Below are 21609 nucleotides of genomic sequence, written 5' to 3'. Positions count from 1 at the left end.
CTTCTTTAGAGGCGTGTGCAGACGAGAATTGGGCATTCCTCGACCTGGGACCCTAACCATAATTCAATTTAGAGTACCTAGTAAGAGCAGAAAAAGGTGGTACAGCCAGTTTACTTATAGCCTTCGTGGAAGCAGGTGTTGGCGTGGGGTACATTTATACCCCAGTTGCTGTTAGCGTTTCACCAGGTTTCCTGCTGTCAGTAGAAATGTGACTCGTGACAGTACCAGTTTAAACACTGGTTGTTTTACTACGTTAGTAACAATTAGTATTATAAAATTATTTTTAATAATTTGTTCAATTAATCAATTAATTTTTAATTTAATTCTGAAATAGAAAAAAAAATCGTTCTCATTTTTGCTGATTTTTATTGTTTATTTTTTATAGTTTTTCAAAACAATGGCTCGCAAGTATAATTTGCACACAGTAACAACTGTAACAGTAACGTTGCGTGTTACCAATGTATTACAGGTCATAAATATTTTTTTCATTTCGATTTTTCATCATTGATTCCGTATTTCACTTACACAGCTATTTTCGCAATTAAAATATAAGAAATGTAAAACGAAGAAAATGATGTATTACATATTTCTTTTATTTGCATTTTTACTTGCGAAAATTGCGATCAAATGCGTGAAGTACATTTGTACCCCAGTGCAACGTTCTAGGGTGGAAAACGCAAGTGCAACGTTCTAGGGTTAATTCGCTCTGACTTAAACCTGACCAGATGTTTTGGCATGCTTTTTACTTCATTGATTCGACATCTGACTGTCGAAATCGGAAGTAGGTCACTCCGTGCTTTTTGTGTTTTCAGACTGCATAAAACGAGAGCCGAGTAAATCGGGGTGACTGATAAATTTTCGTAGTAATCATTAGATATTTTAGACTCATCACATTTTTTCAACATTATTATTTTTGAACCATGAACTGATATATGAAGAAGTGGACTAAAAACAGTTTATTTATAGCATACATACTTTCCCCTAGTCTCATTTTCAAACAAAACTCATAATGAATGTGCATTTTGGGGGAACCGGGGAAAACATTTTTTTCCAACTTTTAGCACAGAGAACAGACATAAAGCTAGAACAAACTTTCTCGAAAAACCTGTGTAAACATTTAAATGAAAATACGTTGAAAATCACCATCGCATACAGGTTTGCATGCGTGAGTCACCATTGTATCCAAGTTTGCATACAAGTCCCGTATAGCGATTGCTGGCGGATCGCAGCACCGACCAAGTGGCAAGTTGCTACTTGGTGTTGATTTCAAAGTGACAGTTTAATTTCTTACGCAAGTTGAAAACTTTACTTGTATGTCAGTTCACAGTGCTTTTGGTGTAATGGTCAGAGACTTTATACATTACTTCATATTTCATGAGAACATTTTCAATAGGGCCTTTTTTCAACATTATTATTTTTGAACTATGTACTGATATATGAAGAAGTGGACTACAAGGTTTTCACTGAATGTTTCCAATTGTAACTATTTTCCAAAAAAATATTTAAATTGGTAGTCTGTTTTCGTATTCCGAGGTTACTTTGATCATCAGTACGTTTACCCACATTAAGTTCTTGATATCAATGTTTTTTTATTCCAATGTTGGTTTAAACTAATTTTGAATAGCTACTCATTGTTAAAAAGACATTAATCTGAATTGAATAAACAATTTTTAATTTACTGTAAAATTCGAGTCACCAAAATTCGTATAATTCGAGTTCAATTACATAAAATGAATGTGAAAGCATTTTCAAATGCTAAATTAGTTTTAACTCAGTTTGATCCATTTTAACGCGTTAGATCATTGCACGGAAAAAAACTACTTCATAAATTCATGAAAAAAAATCACGATTTCGTGAACCAAACGATTCACGAAAATCGTGACCAAGTTCCTGAAATTGTGAATAAAAAACCTCGTATTCATGAAACTATTTGTGTTTCCAAAAAACTGGTCCGCCCTGAATATACACATGGCGTTACATTTGAATGTTTGGTTGAATTACTGTTTTTATTCTCTGGACATGTTTAGTTTTTGTTATGATTCCTTCTCATCATTTGGGTATACACAGCCGACAGTCAAGCGATGTTCATGATTTCAGGACCTTATTCGCGATTTTTGTGATTTTTCATCACGTTACCGTGCCATTTTGTTCATGAGTTTATCATCGGATTTTTCTGTCCGACTAACGGCATTAATATTCATGATAAAAAGATCTTAGTTGCAAATTTCGCAATTCCTATTGACGTTATCGTCACATTTTAGTCATAAGTAGAGTGATTCGTATTCATGATCTCAGGATCTTAGTCACGATTTTTTATATTTTTATCACAAGTGATGTGATGTATGTTCATGATTTCAGGAACTTTGTTATGTTTTTCGTAATTTCTATTCACGTTGTCGTGGTATTTCAGTCACTAGTAGATATTTATGTTCTTGATTTAAAGATCTTTGTCACATTTTTGTCGCGAGTTGTGTGATTTATTTTTGTCGCGAGTTGTGTGATTTCGGGATCTTAGTTACGATTTTTTTCGTAATTTCTGTTCGCGTTATCGTTAAATTTTATTCTAGAGCTTACATTCGAATTTGACACGCGGAGTAATGTGGCTCATGTTCATGATATTAGCAGTTTTATTCTATGAACCATATCACGAACACGATCTGTGGTGCTCAATGCAGGTTTCGTTGTCTGTCAAGAGATTACACTGAACCTTATCACATTATTCATTTGTTCATGTTCGAGGTCCTGATAGTTTTGTTTTACAGTGAAGACCAGATTTTATCAGCCTCTGATTTTATCAGCCCCCGATGTTTTCAGCTTAAGGACCAGATTTTATCAGCTTCGTATGAAAATTGATAGTTGGTTGTTTGATGTGCTCTAGCAGGCGAACTAACTTGAATTCGAGCAAATCCTTTCTTGAGCATATTTTTCTTATCTTAAAGACCCGAAATATACAAAAAAAAATAATTTTTTTTATGAATTTTGCACTGTTAGACCCCTTAAGGGAAATTTAAACAAAATAATCAGGAAGGGTTATGAGGCTATATCTAGGGACTAGAGAAGCTACTTTAAGAGCTTCGTATTCTTAAAAAGAAAGAAAAATATATGTCCGATTTTATCATAATACCTGTTTTATCATAATATCTGTTTTATTAGCCTAAAATTCACCATGCGGCTGATAAAAACGGGTTTTCACTGTATCTACTGCTCGTAACTGTTACTGGTTGCTAGCAGTTGGACATTTCATGAAAAAGTGGATGGAACAAAAATAATTCCACGAATAATACCCAAACTTTGTGAAGGAGCTCACGTGAAAATTTCATTATTATGCTGCATGAAATCGAAAATGATTAGGAATATATTCTAAATATTACAAGCATACAAAATAGATCGTAAACCATGTACTAGGAATCATAAACTAGTTCACGGGTTCATGAAAAATATTTCATGATTTTTTGAACTGGTCGAATGGTCAAACGTGTTTATTGATTTATTGCACTAGGAATCATGAACCAGTTCACGAATAAATGCATATTTTATAAATTCATGAACTATTTGACGATCACGAATGGTAAGTCGTGACTATTATACTAGGCATCATGAACCAGTTCACGAATACATGAAAAATATTTCATGGTTTCGTGAACTATTTCACGAACACGGATACTGGGTCGTGAATAATATATCAGGAAGCTTACGAATAGATGAATAATATTTGATGATTTTGTGAACTAGTTCACGAACATGAATGGGAAGTCGTGAATACTATATTAGGAATCATGAACCAGTTCACGAATACATCAGTAATATTGGTAATTTGGTAATGACATGGCGGAAACCGTGACTGAAGTTCACAAAACAAAATCATTTTTTCATTAATAAAAGCGTTACTAAATGGAAATTGAACATAATTATAAGACATGATTTTTGTTCATGTTCCTGTTTCCGTAACGTAAACAAGTGATTGTTCCAGAATCCATGGAACTTTAATTACGATTTAAAGACCAATTTTTTTCCAATGTGAATATTAAAAAAAACTGCGAATTGAAACTTGAAATAGTTTCAAACAATTGCTAACTAGTTTTGCAAAAAACTTAAAACTAGCGAGTTCTCAAAAATAAATTTTTTGAATAACTTAGAGAACGCGCTTGGAACCAATAATTTTTACTCAAATTTAGGAACTGTTTGTTATAGAACAACACACACGTTAGGACCCTTCAGAAAAAAGGTCAAGTAAAATTTTGATTGTTATTTTTGAACACAAAAAAGCAATATTATGAAAAAGTATAACAAACCAATATTTTATCAGTTTAGTGTACTACTCATTTAAAATATAAATGATACGGTAGGCTAAATAAATAATCTACAAAAAAAGTTGTTAGTGATCAAAGTCTCCCCGCTTTACGGTAAATGGCTGAGCTTCGCTATAAATTTGGCAGTCAGGAATAATTTATTATCGACCGTGACACATGCTGCAATTGTGCACGCCAGACATGCGTCGTTTCAAGGTCTTTTGGGCAAATATTAATATGTACTTCCAGATGAATCCATCTTTGTACAACGCATTGGCTCGAATGGTAAGGCGATAACTAGGTCATTCGATTTCGAGTTTTTGTTCAAACACGAGCATTTCATCGTTTTCAGGCCATTTTTATTATTGCATTGGTTCCGGGGAAAGAAGCAAAGATGTTGATGTCAATTTATGCGTATTCCATCGAATATAGGCCGAATAATCAATGAAATAGTTCGGCATTCTCTCTAATAAGCCTTGAATGGGACTCTATATGGGTTTTTGGTGCGAATTGTTATTGTAAGTTGATGTCTAAGTCATTTTTCACATTTCCTACAAATTAAATGTATAGAATTGGTTAAGACTTTGTAAACCCTTCCTGAGGCCAGGCGACCGAGTCGCAAATACTAATCGACTCAGTACGACAAATTGGGTCAATGTATATATGTAATTATCTCAGCAATGGCTGAACCAATCTTAACGAAACTAATTTCAAACAAATGGCCTATCGTGACAAAGTAAAGCAAAGTTCATTTCAAAGTCAAAATTTTACCATTGTTGAGGTATTTGCCCCATGCATTAAGCGTAGTCTTGTATATGCATACTTAGATCACCAAGTAATCTACCTAGTAGTGAGAGAATAGTTTTTTTTTTCGAATAGTTCAGATTCGTATTATACAAGTGATATCACCGAGAAAAACGGTATTTTTGAATCCCATACTGCTAGGACAAATTGGAAGATTTAGGTTCTTCTGGTCAGTTTCATTGTTTTGTAATAGAAGTATATTTTGTCTGCTGTTGATGCAGTTTAGGGCCATGCATAAATGACGTAGCATTTAAGGGGCTATACCAAACTCAGAAGTTGTGCGACGTAGCATTATGACAGGCATCCAAACCCATTGATTAGAGAAAACAATTTAATGTTTTTCTATTCCTATGAGAAATAAATTTAAATCCACACAAGTTACTTTTCACGCGGTTTTTCATGTGGTAAGTTTTACGATTCACGAAAGCTTAAGCTACAAAAAAAAAAAAAATAGATTTTGTATGCGGATTTAACTGTTGTAACTGCATTTGATTAGCAAGGGACTGGAAGGTGTGAAGTATATTTTTCAATATTCAGAGCCATAGTACTAAGGAAGAGCAAGGAGTTGAAGGAAGTTTAGAAAAACATGGAATAGGTCATATGAGCAAGCTTAGACTTGCCGGCGACTTAACCCTTTGTCTTCTACCGCAGGAGTCAAAGTATTTTGGCAAGTGAAATGTGAATCACCTGAGTCCGCGGCATGTCCGGACGAGCTTGAAGCAAGTTTGTACTTCATGCTGTCGGAACAGAAATGCGGATTTAACTTGCTACATTAGTTAGCTAACTAATGTAGCAAGTTAAATCCGCATCTTGCTAACTAATACACTTAGTTTGGTAGCTGAATAAAATTTTCTCTTCGGATTCAACCAAACAAAATTTAGTAAATTTGTTAACCGTATGTTTCATAGAATCATTGACAACTGCAGGGTTGTGAATTAAGAAAATTTCATGCCATAAAAAATCAAAACAACGCTATCAACACTATATATGTTATGAAATGGGCTTATTCCGTACGCAATTTGCTGTTATAATAAAAATGTTGATAAAAGCTGCCAAACATTTTGTAGCGACATGTATTTAAAAGAATTGTTTTCAGGCAGCCTTAACAAGCACTGTAAATTGCTTTATTCGAATGTATGGATTTTATCATTGAAAGGAGATTCTCTGCCCCTTTGGATTGCTCATAAATGATTCTGTTTAAGGATCCACACCTTTTTGGCCCTTCATACAGCGATAATGTGAATGTCATTTGATAACATAATTTTACCCTTGCTGTTTGAAGCATCTACAGCCAGTATCCCTGCACTGATGGTAGGTAGGATGGTTGGATTTTTTTCATCCCCGACCGCGTTACGTAAATGCTGCGTTATTTACTAGGGGGAGGTTAGAATTTTGTGACAAAATGCTACGAGGGGGAGAGAGGGGTGGGAACCGCCGAAAAATAGCTACGTCATTTGTGTACGGTCCCTTATGAGCATTTCGATTGGAAATGGTATTTATCATTATACTGTAAATAGTAAGAACTTTTTGTTGATAGTTTCCTCATGATCCAAATACAATAAAATAATATTCTCTTTCACGTTTAAAACGTTAAATATTCGATTGTTGATAAATTATGATGGAATTAACGAATTGTTTTTTTTTTAACAAAATTCCAAATATCTCGAAAATTATCGCAATTGGGAAGATTTTAGTTAAATGCATTTTGATTTAAAATGACATTTAGAAGTATTATATAAAAAATCATAGTTTTGTATAACAATCTGTATGAATTATAAAATCCATTATGCGATTACATTTGAAGTGTTTCCTCTCTTGTTAGGTTTTTATTGACAAAAGATCCATTAAATATGCGTTTCCTTGCAAATTTATCTTTAAAGAAAACTTCTTGTTTTTGTGAAAAATGCCTTTTTTTCAGTGTATGTTTTTTTCCTGTGGAAGTTTTCAATTCCTGTAACTCTTTTTAAGATAGTTTTGCTGTATAAAATACAGCAATCGAACATTTTTTTTTGGAAAATATGTACTACATGCAAAAACTACCCTTTCAAAAAATTACTCTTGTGTCAACATGTCATTGACTGTGGAAAAATATTTTGTCTTCCATGCCCTTGAATCGCGTAAAGTTTCATCGAGGGGTTTGCGTAGCGTAGTTGGTAAAGTTGTACGCAGCGCACCTAGGTTAGAGGTGTGCGCTGCGCCGACGGTTGCAAGTAAAAACAGCATCTACATCGGCGGGACGCCGGCGCGCCGCCGATTTTTACCTGAAATCGGCGGCGCGGCACACCCCTCTAACCTGGGTTCGGGTTCCGACCCCGCACATATGGTTAGAAATTTTTCATGAGACATTTTTCTAATCCGAAGAGACGAATGACCTTAAAGGTTAAAATGTCTATAATCGAAATAAAAAAAGTTTCGTCGAAACCGGAGATGGTCGGTCACGACTTTATTGATTTTCGGACGGATCTCCGTGGAAATCCTCAGTTTACAAATTCAGTTCAAATTGGAGGCTGGTAGATTCGAAACGCCAGTTTACAATGAATCAAAATATGTGCATTAGTAAACGTTGGCAATAGGGTCATTAAAAGAACACATTTTTCTTTTAGAACATATATCGATAAAGTCCTACTTTTTAAACGTGACGGGGTGTGTGTGTGTTAACCATCCTAACCCCCACTAGCTGGTAGTGATTTACAGAAAAAATATGTTTGCATGTATTTTAACATATGCATGCAAATAACTTGGATCAAGGATTTAGGTAGGTGTTAGCTCAATTGACTTTCCGATGACCCATTTCGTGTACAGCGCCAGACATGTTCCGAGGTCATCGTTCCATCAACCAGCCCCGCCTTACTGTAATGTTTGTATCAAATGGATTATAACATTACAATAAGACTTTCGGTTTCTTACATGAGGTAAGAAATCGACGCGTATTTAGTGTATTTATTTAATTTGTCCTACTTTCTAAACGTGACGGTATATATTTTCTTCAATACTAAAGAATGATATTTAATTCATGGGAATAACTGGTCTTACTTTACAATGCACTTGTAATGCTTTCCACCGAAGCGGTAAGTATGTTTAACAGTTAATTCAGCAAAGGGGTAGGGGTCAAGGTGATCGAAAGAAGGTTAATTTAATGTCATAAAATACGAGTTACAGGGAATGAATTTAGGTAAACCGCGTGTAAGTTTGATTCTATTTAACCACACCATTAAAAAACCTCCTGATTTTTCCACTGACTAAGTCAGCATGAGTCGGTACAAATGGCCTACTATGCATCGATTATTCAGTCGATTGTTGCATCGATTCTTATGGAAGTTTAACATGAGCGTTCGCCGACGCACCAGTCGATTAAATTTGACCGACGAAATCTGTTGACATCGGACTGTTTCGACCAATAAGATTGGTCGATTAGTTAGTGGTTTAAAGCTGGAACCAGAGGAACACAGGCTAAATCTGGCGATTAATACAAAGACAAAAATGTTCACGGATAAAACCCAATTAAGCCGAGTAATTAATTAGTCAGCATCGAAACATCCGATTCCGTTGTTAGACTAAGAAATATCGTAACTGTCAAAACTACAACTCATTGTTAAAGTTAATTATACTCAACCTTGGGTTGAGTACACTCAAATTTAGGTTACTTAAATAACCCAAAGTACATTATTCAACGGAAGAATTCTACCGTATCGAATCTCTCGTTTAGTTTTAGACAACACTAATAAATGCGAATAAGACGCTACACTCAAAACCTAAATTGAAATTAAAAGATCGTTCTTTGGGTTGATTCATTTTTCATTCTGCAACTAAATGATGAACTAAATATAAACTGTCCTTGAACGTGAGCTCGGTGCGTTCTCAAACTTTATGTTCGCTATGCCTTCGTCCAATAGGCAGTGAGAATATATTGTCAGTTTTTTTTTAAACTGAGTCGCTAGTAAATCTGTGCACGCAAATAACATTGAAATAAAGATACACGAAACGCTTCTGGTGGCCCTCCCAGCAGTACAGTTTCGGCTGTAATAAAACATATAAAACCGATTGAATAGCGATGATTCCGGTTAATGAATAAACCAAATACGAATAAATGTGTGCGTAAATGCTAGAACTCCTTCCTTCCCTATCAGCTGCAACAGCGGGCTCGATGATAACAAACGCGCCTACTCGTGACGTGCGCTCAGGTTTGTTTACAAACAATCTCCCAGCAGCGAGATACAATCTTCTGCATGAACTCCATACAACCGCGTGTTTGATTGACAGTCGTTAGAGTGCACTTCCACTTAATTTTGTGTGATTCCGCATTCGCAACGGTGGAGATGATTAGTCGAACTTAAATATGTACCTACTACATCATCGAATCCAGTTTGGAACAACACCGAACGGAACAGTCATCAGCATTCGACTATGCGAACCAACGGGAATGACATCATCGCGCTCGTTCTAATGTTTCTCGGTCGCCACCGCTCTGCCGCAGCGAAGAAAAATTCGAAAATCAAAACCTATCCATTGAACAGCTGCTACGTCACCGTTTTGGACTCGAATAAATTGCATATGCTAAGGCATTCAAATACGCAGGCACTCCCATTAATTAGACCCCATTGGAATTCACTGCAAACGTTATAGTTCCGGTGTACACTTGAACATTGTGATTTGATTGCACATTTAGCGAAAGACCTGGAAAATGATTTCAAATAGTATGTACCTTCAAAATTGATTTTTCTCTGCTTTCTATAGACGAAAAATAACCTAATTCCGGGATGAATTTCCGTCGAAGAACTGCGCGTTTCCACGAACACTCACTCGCCACTGACTTGACTGACTTTCGTTCGGCAAAGACGATGGCACGAAAGTGTCTACTTCCCGACTTCCCCCAGACAACACAACCAATATAATACAGTCTGATTGCGAGTGAGAAAGTAAACCTCACGATGGGGTTCGTTCACAGAGAGTAGGTGAGAAGGGGACCCGCATACGATGAGCACCTATAACATTAATGCTTTATGCGCGTATGTATCTGTTGCGTTCTGTTTATGCCTATGCTCTGTGAGATAGGATGGGTGTCGAAGCTTGACAATACGAGCGCGATGCGAATTGGAGGAATGGTCGAATAGAAAAAATAGAAAACTTGAAAGAGATGGACACGTTGAATGAATTCAGCAGAATGGTTTGTTATGCTAGCGAGCAGTAGATTGCGTTACATGAGCGATTATTCGATTATTGCAAAAGTATGTAGATTTTGATTTTTCTTCCGCATTTCGAATTTTAAATAGGATTTAAAGAGTGTTCTGTTCAACATACTAGTCGATTCAGCCAAATGGATTTATGCCGACACTTCGAAACTAATACACTCGGGATCGAGCGCACGGGGAGAGGGGGTGTTCAAGCCCCCCCTCCCATGAGCGTTTTGAATTACTTTTTAAAATTTATTATCTTCCTGTACAGGAAAAAAATATACTGCAAACCGTTTGGACACATAAAATGTCATTTGAGTTCGGTCACTCTAGAAACAAGTCAATGAAGAAACTTTGCGAGGGTGGCTGGAAAGGGATGTATGTCAAGTTGGACGGCTTCTCTGAAGGATCGGTTAACGTTTCGACAAGCTTCGATATGGGCAAAAGTAGTGAGTAGACAGCAGATGTCGGTCAGCGGGCTAGCAACGGCAGTTAAGGAGGAAAAACACGAAGTTGGAGAAAATCGGGATATCGTTGTCTAGAGATATTTTACCGCCGATGATTATTCCGTTAGCGAAATGGATCGCGAAAATGGGCATCGGTATAGGGTGAAATACTGCCGCCAAGAAGTTCTCAGCACCAGCTAGCAGATAAATAGGAACGACTAGCATCAAGAAGAATAAGAAACCCGGCGAAGGTGGTTGTAAACAGATGTAAATCCTTATGGTCGACACCTCCGGATCGGTTCATGTCTCAACAGGGTACGATATTTGCAGCAGACCTGAGCAGGTGAGATATATCGCGAAGGTTTTACAGCAAGTAAGGAAAAGTTTCTATGGATAAAAACATGACGATTAACACAAAACAAAATAAGCACGAACACAATCCTTACTAAAGCAGTACTTAACCGTTGTCCCGGATGGATGAGGATTACTAGATACAAGAGGTTTAAGTTTAGTCGGTTGGCTTAACTACTACAAACCAATCCGAATCCACCACGAGCCAGCAGGCAACACACAGTGGTCGGAAATGCCAAAAACGTCACTATAGGCCAAACCATTGATTATATTCATAGGGTATTTTTGGAGTAATTGTTCGTAAGAATATTCCCCACAATCTGATAAAAATTAAATTGAGGAATGGCTTACCATGATTGAACTAGAAAAATTACCTTTTATACTGACGAGGTAGAAAGATGGTGCCTTCGACAAAGTTTCAGGAATGTTCATAATGAAGAATTTTGTTGAACAACGTGAGCTTGTAGGATGTTATCGATTTATAAAGCGTTTTCTAAGGCAAACCATTTAAATTTAGGTTTTAAATATATGTTTTTTCGCTGTTACTTTTCGTGCAAATGATGTTCTAGACAAATATTGAGGTATTAAAACCACATAATATTGTTGAAGACTGCATGTAAAAACTAAATTATTGTTAAAGACTGAATGTAAAAATATTGTTGAACACTGCATATAAAAATTGGACCTGAAATCGGCGTAGCGGCGCACACCTCTTGTAAAAATACTCATTCGTTTTAGAGTTATTGAAGAATTTTAAATTTTTGTACACCAAGTTCAACTGCTAATAAGAGAGAAAGATGTAAACCAAAATGGATGAGCAGGCACTATTTTCAATGTCCGGACTACGCACAATATAGGTAAGAAGGTTTTAAGCTCATTTTGTAATGTTTTTTTACTTGGGTATTTTTACTTACAGTCTTCAACAATATTATGTGGTTTTAATGCCTCCACATTTGTCAGGAGCACAGTTTGCACGAAAAGTTACAGTGGAAATAGTTATTTAAAAAACCTGTTTTAATCCACCTAGTGGTGCAATTGCGCCTTTCTCATTTATCCAAACTATGATTCATAAGCTGGTTTAGTTCAATAGAATTGTGGAAATGTCTATTAAATTCTTATTTCACTTAGCGCGTATTCCACGACTACCCCGAAAGTAGACGCAGACTCACTTTAAACAAAAAAGTATAGGGGAGACCCGGGCTAGTTTGCGGTGTTTTCAGTTTTCATTTTTTACCGCTTTGAAGTAGATAGATCTTGCAAAATAGAACATGCGGCTGTAGCCAACAACCCTGAATTATATCAAAGTGTTTGTTGCATTGTCTTTGTTTTTATAGCAAAAAAAGTGTGACACGGAAATCCCGCCAATTCACCCCGGCCCGGGGTAAGTTGGTGGTATGTATGAATACGTCAGAAAATGGAGATTCAATTATATCAAAGGTTTGTGCTGCATATCCCCTGCATTGACGAGATACACAAAGTTTTACTTTGAAGTGAATTCCAAAAATAAAAATATTTGATGACTATATTTGCACTGTAAACAGTAGCGCCAACTTACCCCAACCGTATATTTCACAAAAAACTATTTAAAAAATAACTTCATGGATAGATTTAATATCTATACGGATACTGAAAGCTCTTTTTACGCACATATCGAAAAATAAAATCAATTGAGAAAGTGTTTAAAATTTAAAAAATTTAGTTGGTATGCTCGAAAACACAATATCGCCCACAACTTTTACAAAACAAAATGTTTTTAACGAAAACACATTGGATTATGGGTTTCACATAACTTGAGCTACACAATGAGAGGCAGCACTATATGTCTAATAGAAACGAAGACAAAGGAATTCCGCCAACTTACCCCAACCACCAACTATCCCCGGGCTCCCCTAATATTTAATTAACTTAATCAATATGAGTTCAATGTTATCGGGGTGGATGAAGGAAATGCGGATGTGAGGGTGGTCAAAAGGCAGAAGTGTGATAAAGGAGCGAGGTGTGAGGGCAAGGGTGGGGATGTGTGCTGAGTGGCGACACAATACTCAACCGCAAATGTTTCCTTTCATTTGAGACTTGGTTTGAGAACATCGGTTCAGTCATCACCGAAGAACCGATATGACTTAAATTGTGGACTATGCCCGGAATCCGGGACTTCCGGAATCGTCGATAGTGGACAATATATCAAAAGAATGTTTGATTGGCAATCAGTGATCTAGATGTGCGAATCGAAGTTATTTGGTGACCATTTCAATAGTTTTTAGCCTCTGCGGTGTTACGATTGTACCGATTTATATGGGAAATTGCAGTGTAAGCTTACTAACCAACCTGTAACTCCGGAACTAAGAGTCAGAACCGAATGAAATTCAGCAGCAGTCAATGGCATTACTGTAACTTTAATTTGAAATCTAGTTTGTAAAAATCGGCAAATAATTCGCTGGGTAATAGGTGTGAAATTGGCTTAGGATCTTGGCGAGTTCCCCGGAGGCATCATGAACCATTATAGGTGGCCAATGTGGTCAAAGCTGCTTTGATTTATCATTAGTGATCCAGACCCGCAAACTAGAGTAATTTTGAACCCATTTTAATATGTTTTACGTCATTTGGACATCATGGTTGTACCAGTTTTTATGGGAATTTGCTGTGTGACCGCACTATTCAACCCGTAAGTCCGGAACCGGAAGTTGGATCAACTTCAATAGCAGCTTATGGGACCGTTATACCTTTTAGATGAAACTAAATTTGTGAAAATCGGTTCAGCCATCTCTGAGAAAATTGTGTAAGTTTAAATGACACACACACATACACACACGCACATACATACAAACAGAGACATTTGCCGATTTTTAGTTGATCCTACTTCCGATTCCGGAGTTACGGATTGAAGAGTGCGGTCACACAGCAAATTCCCATATAAACTGGTATCACTTTGATGTACAAATGGTGTAATACGTATTAAAATGGGTCCAACATTACTTGAATTTGCTGGTCTAGATCACTAATGATCATTCAAAGCAGCTTCGACCACATTGGCCACCTATGACGGATCTTGAGGCCCCCGGGGAACTCGCTAAGTTTCTAAACTAGTATCACACCTATTTCACACCTAAAATAAAGTAATCCCATCAACTGCAATTAAATTTCATTCGGCTCTGACTTTTGGTTCCGAAGTTTCAGGTTGGCTGGTAAGGTTACAGTGGAATTTCCTATATAAACCGTTACAATCGTAATACCTCAGAGGCCAAAAACTATTGAAATCGTCGCCAAATTACATACATTTGCAGGTCTAGATCACTGAATGGAAATCAAACATTCTTTGAATATATTGTCCACTATCGACAATTCCGGAAATCCCGGTATCCGGGCGTATTCTACAATTTAAGTCACATCTATTCTTAGGTGATGACTGAACCGATTTTCTCAAACTATGTCTCAAATGGATGGTATAATATGCAGCTAGGTGTTGCATCGTACGCCCCTCTCCCCCTTACAATTGCACCTCACCGCTTCATCACCCCCCTCGTACCACCCTCACACTCGCATTCTCTTCATTGACCCCGCATACCGGAAGTGTATGTGTGTCATTTAAACTTACACAAACTTAGTTTGAAATGAAAGGTATAGCGCTCCCATAAGCTACTATTGAATTTTTAGTTCATCCGACTAAATTATTAAAATGGGTACAACATTGTTTGGATTTGCAGGTTTAGATCACTTATGACCAATCAAAGTTGATTTGACCACATTGGCCACCTATGACGGTTCTTAATGCCTCCGGGGAACTCGCCTAGTCTCTAAATTATTAGCACACCTGGATCCCTGGTGGCTAATCAAGAATTTTTTAATTATATTGTCCACTATCGACGGTTCCGGTTATATACCAGAATCAGTTCTTCGGTGATGACTGAACCAATTTTCACTACCTTAGTCGCAAATGCAAGATATAATGTGGGGTTGGATGTTTCTCCTGCCCTTGATCCCCTCCCCCATACCCTTCCACTCCCCCGGCCCACTCGACAAAACGATTCGAGCCAATATATTCCGATTCCCAAGGGATTTATTTTTTTAAGAATGTAAATACTGTTTATCCAATAATGTAATAAACCATATAAATATTTATCATTGGTGTGGTTTCAAAAAATACAACAACGTCATGCGTGGTATTGATGCGATGAAATAACTTCCTGCAAGGTGTTCGTTAATAATGCTGCATGTTCAATGTGACTGCGGTCGCGTCTTGTACACTACCCTTTAAAAGTTTCACTTTTTATTTTGTTCAAGCCAAATTATGTATCATTGATTCAATAAATTCTATACTTTCACTTACACAGGTGTTTTCGAAATTTAAAAACGAAGAAAGTGATGTATTAAACATTTCTTTTGTTTGCATTTTTACCTGCGAAAAATGCGATCAAACGCGTGCAACACTCTAGGGTGAAAAACGCAAGTGCAACGTTCTAGGGTTAAGAATATAATAGACATTTCCACAATTATATTGAACATAATCGGTTATGGTCATAGTTTGAAGAAATGGTAATGGTAATGGTCATAGTTTAAAGAAATGAGAAAGGCACAATTGCACCATTAGGTGGATTAAAACAGGTTTTTCAGTTTAATATTACCGCGGCTGTTTTTTCTTTTACAATTTTTTTTCCTTTACAAAATTTTAGAACTCGAATAATGATTTCTTTTCTTCTATATAGTTGTCATGTCATGTATAATAATGAAATGTAATATATACATTTTAAAGCTTTTAATGAATATAAACAACGCGAACATTCTCGTGTTCATGATTGAGAAAGGCACAATTGCACCGCTAGGAGGATTAAAACAGGTTTTTGGGGTGTCCGACCACTATGCAGCGGTGTCTTTTGATGAGTCCTTCTCGATAACAAACATTTACCCAATTTGTTGAGCAGAGTCGTTTGGTTCACAAGACTATGTTCAGCCCTCTGAAAAAATCTTCAAAGTTTGAGGGTTTCTATACGTTTCTTTTAAAATAAACGTTAAAAAATCAAACACAACCACCCACTCCCCCCCCCCCCTTGAGAATTTTCTGCGCGCGGGGCTGCTATACAATCCAAGAACAAATGGGATTAGCACTCGTAATATATCTTATTTACTACTCGTGTTTCGTGACTGTCGAAAGCTGTAGCTGGTTAAGGTGCGAAATCTCCAATCCTAATATTTTCAGTTTGGTTCACCACAAGATAAGTGTTATTGTCAGCTGTCAGTGGGGGATCAAGAAATGGATATGCAAGGTTCTTAACACAATCAAATCATTTAAAGATTTTGTTCTCTAAATGGTGCATAGTATAAGACAGAGGTAAGTAAATATAAACTCAGGTTTTTCACGCGGGGGATACAGGCCGCGTAAATGAAAACCGCGTAAATGAAAATCACGTTAATTTCAAAATCCACGTAAATGAAAACCGCGTAAATTTCAAAATCCGCGTAAAAAAACCGCGTAAAAATACCGCGCAAAAAGCGCTTAAAAACCTGAGTGTATTTGTATAAATAAAACTGAATGACGCTTTTTTCAACCTAATTAACATTGTTATTGAGCTAGTTTCCGACTGCCATGTAGGACATGTTCCCAGTTGTAAAACAAGTTTATTTTTTTGATCGTAATTTTAGATTAAATTTTTCAGTGTTGATATAATTTAAGGCAGAAAAATTATGAAAATTTTAGGAAGGTAGTTTTTGACCGGAAGCAATTGTCTCCGGTTGTAAGACATTATAATAAATCTTCATGAAATGTAAAGGTTGTAAACAACTAGAAATTCAATATTTAATTATTATACTAGTCTACCACAAATTAATGGACTTTTAAAATGGTTTTACACATATATAGAACAAAATAAAACTGGAATATAAAACCTTTGTTTCCGAATATAACTTGATCGTTTTAAGTATAGTATCAAAATCCATTTGTTTTCATTCGACAGCCAGCTTAACATGACGAAATATTTTCTTAAAACACCATAGTACGAAGAATATACTTTTAGAGCAAACCCGAAAAAACGAATCTTCAGCCAAGTAGAAAAAAAACGTTTCGTTCTTCTAAACAAATTATTTTGCAATTCTGAGTCGTGCGATTTCATATAAAAAAGGCACTAATTATTTCACAGCAGAAGTGTTAAGACTGGGGATATCCCGTCTCCTTGGTATTAAAGCTAGGGAGTTTTAAATCATTTTTGAGTGGAACATTTTTATCGATTTATACGTGAATCAAATAAAAATTCTGTTAGTCTTTCCACTTGAAGATCAAATCATACTAGCATTGTAAACAGTTCTGTTAAAGCATGTAATAACATTGTAAAAATACGAGAAGCGTGTAACTGCCATGTTAGAAGACAGTACATATTCCGAAAAAATGTCATTCGCCTACATTGTTTGCATAGCAGAACACACAAATCGACACCAACAGCACGGTCCGACACATGTTTGCCAGATGGCCAGTGAGAGGTGATGGTCGATCGAACGCTTTTAGTTCTTTTCTTGCCTATACCATGGAAATTGAACCAAATCAACAGAAATAAACACCACCCACCTTTGCAGGATGTACATATTCGAATTAAGTTCCACACTGTATGTGATTATAAACATCAATTGGCAAAGCTGAGCTTGTGGTGAAATATAATTGCATCAAGAAATTGTCTGGAAAGTACAGCAGTGCCGTCACAAAAATATTTACCATTAGCGGTGTCTAATCGTTCTGCTATCCCCTTAAAATATTTTCATTTAAGATGAAGGATCACTACATCGGATAACTTTTAGATGTAAGATAGAGTTCTGTTGTGTCTGTGATGTTTATTAATGTTATTTAAAAACTTGTAAACTAGTTGTTTATTTATTTGAGGCTTTAACCTTCAAGATCATTCGCCTGACTAGTGGTTTAACGAATCGTTAATATTATTAGTACAGTCTCATTTTTTAAATTAAACTTAAATTTAAATTAAATAACAAAATTCATCATTGTGGTTATTCATTTAATACCTATAGATATTATCTACTATTTGTTTTTGACACTATTGTTGGTTCGCTTCAATTGAGTATTATAACAAATACAATGCAATGTTGTTTTTGCACTTGCAACGATGTTCTTAAAAAGAGATTACGTCGGAATGAACAGAGATGATGTGTGTTTATGTACATTTTTTAAATGTATATAAACATTAAAAACACTACAATATTTTTGACCTTACTTCTAAAAGGATACCGCAAAAAAGATTAAATTCCGCGAACCGCAAAAATTACAAAGTCGAACACAATTATTTTCTAGTTATATCCTCTTACGTCATATCACATACTGAGTTTAACATACGATTCTCAAACTTTTATACCGAAGATTACGGACTCTAGGTGGCACGATTTTTTCCCAGCAATTTGCAGTTTACCTTTAGAGGCACCTTTTACCTCTGGACAAACAGTTAAGCTCTCCACACAATGCAATAAATACTCACACTGCTAAACATCCCCTCCACAACTGGGATGGCGACAGCTTGGAAGGGAATTTCCTGTGACTGCGCGACGTCCTCCTCCGCTGAACCCGTCGAGCCGAACGAACCGCCTGGCATCGGCATCATAGGCGTCTGCGGCGCAGCATGGTTAGCGTTCGGCATTGGCATACCTCCGTACCCACCGAAACCCATGCTGGGATATGGAAGATTAGCTGCCGGTGCCGGAGGATAGCCAGCGGGACTTGGGTTCACAACACCCGGGGCAAACCCGTAGGATAGTGCCGAACCCGACAATGAGGGGTTCAGGCTTGAGTAGCCGGATGAAGCTGGCGTTGGCATTTGTTGGGGATAAGGCGATTGATTGAACGCGGCAGGGTTGACCCATCCGAACCCGTTGGCGTTCCAATTGCGCGGATAGTTATAGTTTTCGTTGTGGAAAGACATTCTGCCAAAGCGTTCGATTCAGTACCTAATAAGGTATAGCGAAGGTCTACTACTACTTCACGGCGACGGCGGCGACGACGACGACGAAACACGCGGCACGAAACGACCTTCCTCACGCGTAAAAATATTAAAACTGCACTGACCTTTGCACAAGTAGGTCTTCACTAGTGATCAGTACTCTTCCAGAAGCAATTTTTTTGTACGAGCGTTTAAATAATTTCAACTTCCAGCGGCCAACACAACTAACCACTCTGCTAATTGGGCTTGTTAATCTTATCAGTTGCTTGTACACAAACCCATATGTTTCTAGTAAATGTATCACGAGTCGTACTGCACACTCATCGATAATGTGATTCACAAAAAACCGTCCGATCACGCCGAATTTTCGCGTCAAACTACGCTTTGAAAATTTGCAATTTTACACCAAACCCAACGAATGTCCACGGTTGGTTTTCCCGGTTCTATTTATAAACACTTTCTTCCACGTACCTACAAACGAAACCGAATGCCGCACCTTTCTTTTAGCCCCACCGACGACGCACGGGACCAGCAAAACTGTTTACGTTGCGTTTGTTTGTTTTGATCACAGCAGACACTGCCGAGTAGTCGAAACCCTTCCGTGGGTTACAAACTGCTGTGATTTATTAGTTCACGATCGAAATCTAGCTATTTTGGTAAAGAAGGTAAATTTAATTGCTGTTCAATAAAACCGACCACTGTTTATCTTATGACGGACATCTCGCGACTGAACAGATAAACGATAACATTCGGAATGATTCGTGGGTCGTACGAGGAGCGAGAGTGTTAACACTTAACTTGACAGGGTAGTTGCGGAAGTTCCGAATAGTGACAACGCTTCGTGGAACAGGACTGGAGCGCGTTCGCAGATATTCGTAGTACGGTGTGTTAGTAACTGATTCATCGCCGTTTCGATATTAGTGTATTTAGCTGTTGGACGAAGCTAAGGTATCAGGTCTAATAGAAGCACGTGAGTTAGTAATTCGTTTACACGATTGACCGATTGATTAAAAAGACGCAGAAAATAAAAGCGGTTTTCCAGGTTATGGGTTTACCGAACCACCCACGCATGTGTTTCACAGGTTTCAGTGAATATCCAAATGCGTGCAAAATACTCAACTCCTTATGCACAGCAGAAATACGAGGACAGAAAAAAAAGTTGTATGAATCATATGTGTTAAAAATTTAGTACATTTTACTTCAGAGAAATTTTTACTAGAAGAGTAGAATGGGGTCACACTGATTCTGACAAACAAGTGGGTTACACTGATTTTGACAAACAAGGCCGCGTTGAGAAGGCTATACATCTGGCAACGTTTTAATGATAATGATTTTATGCCTGGCTAAATAGTTTTCAAGCTAAATCCAACAAGGCTATTGCTTTTAAAATCTGGGCGATAGGTCACAATATTCGAGGTTAAATAAAACATTGTTCAACTTTTATTTGAAGACTGCAGGTAATTTAAAAAGTATAGCACAAATAATACATGTAATCCATTGGCGTCATTCATGTAAGAAAATGAGGAAATGGCAAATGATGTGAAAAATCATGAAGCTGCGGAAGGAAATGTTGAAAAAATGTTCAACAGACATGTTTTTTCAGCAGCTGCGTCTGGCTTTGTACTTGCGAATGACTTCTACGGTGTCCACGTCGTCGCCAGAGTGTGGAATTGAAGTTGTGCGTTATCGCTTAGCTGTGCGACAATCACGCTTGCGCTTCGTACCATTTCCTTTGGATTCCATTTCCACCTCTTTCCATCATGTGTTTTTATACTGTTACCTCAAGCAAAATATCTGGCCCGCTTTCGTTGATGACGAGCACTTTCCTTTCACACGAACACGTAATGTTTCGAACGGAACCTTGAACTGTTGAGAGGCTGATCGAATACTGGCGCCATCTTGAACAGATACAATTGCGTTCTTTATGTTCTTTTCACTTCGTTTTGGCGTTTTTTTTCCGCATGAAATTACGCACTTTTTTCCTGTCAAAATAATTTAAATTAATTAAAATTTACGTTATAGTACTGACCTATAGTACCCCCAAGCGTACGTTTCATGTTTTTGTTCGTAATTTTTTTTTCGAAAATTAAATTTATCGGATAACCAACACAAAACTAATGGTCAGCACTAATTTTTACCTAAGAAAAAAGTCACTTGACTTTTTTTTACATTGAATAAATGTACTTTACTGATAACGAAAGACAATGCATTTTCGCGGAACAACATGCGAAATCATTAACGACGCCATAACTAAAACAGCCGATTGACGGTAACAGTCGAAATGACAGTCGTAGACGATGTTCTCTACCGTTTTCGTGTATCAAATTTACGAAACGCGAGCGACCTCTGCAATAACATAGCAAAGATAATGCCCTATACCTATTGAACCCCCTTACCAATTTAACCCCATTCTACTCTATATATCAAGCAATCAAGTTTTAGGTATATGAATATTTAATCAGTGCCGTCTTTGTGCATGGTCTGGACTAAGGAATTCGTATGTTGAATATGCGTTAAAGGTGCTTTACAAAACATAAAAACTACAAGGGGCAGCCCTATGGGGTTGCACGAACTGTAGACGTAGGACTATACTACTTAATGTAAAATATTTATTTTCTTAGTACTT

At 37.0% G+C, this 21609-nt stretch overlaps 1 protein-coding gene across 3 annotated transcripts in view; it reads right to left on the bottom strand.

Moving 5' to 3' along the window:
* LOC131693521 (calpain-A-like) overlaps positions 1-19735 on the bottom strand; it is a 106435-nt gene extending 86700 nt beyond the window's left edge. Inside the window, exon 1 of one of the 3 annotated variants that reach the window (XM_058981420.1) lies at positions 18525-19735. In XM_058981420.1, the coding sequence (XP_058837403.1) occupies positions 18525-18965 (441 nt within the window). In that variant the 5' untranslated portion in view covers positions 18966-19735. Of the gene's footprint in view, positions 1-9795; positions 9953-18524 lie in introns of those variants that run through there. The other 2 variants (XM_058981422.1, XM_058981423.1) reach the window with 2 other exon arrangements.
* Between the last annotated feature and the right edge of the window lie 1874 nt (positions 19736-21609).

Source organism: Topomyia yanbarensis, chromosome 3, assembly GCF_030247195.1.
Source record: "Topomyia yanbarensis strain Yona2022 chromosome 3, ASM3024719v1, whole genome shotgun sequence".
Classification (NCBI taxonomy): domain Eukaryota; kingdom Metazoa; phylum Arthropoda; class Insecta; order Diptera; family Culicidae; genus Topomyia; species Topomyia yanbarensis.
This window is presented reverse-complemented; position numbering and strand designations above follow the sequence as displayed.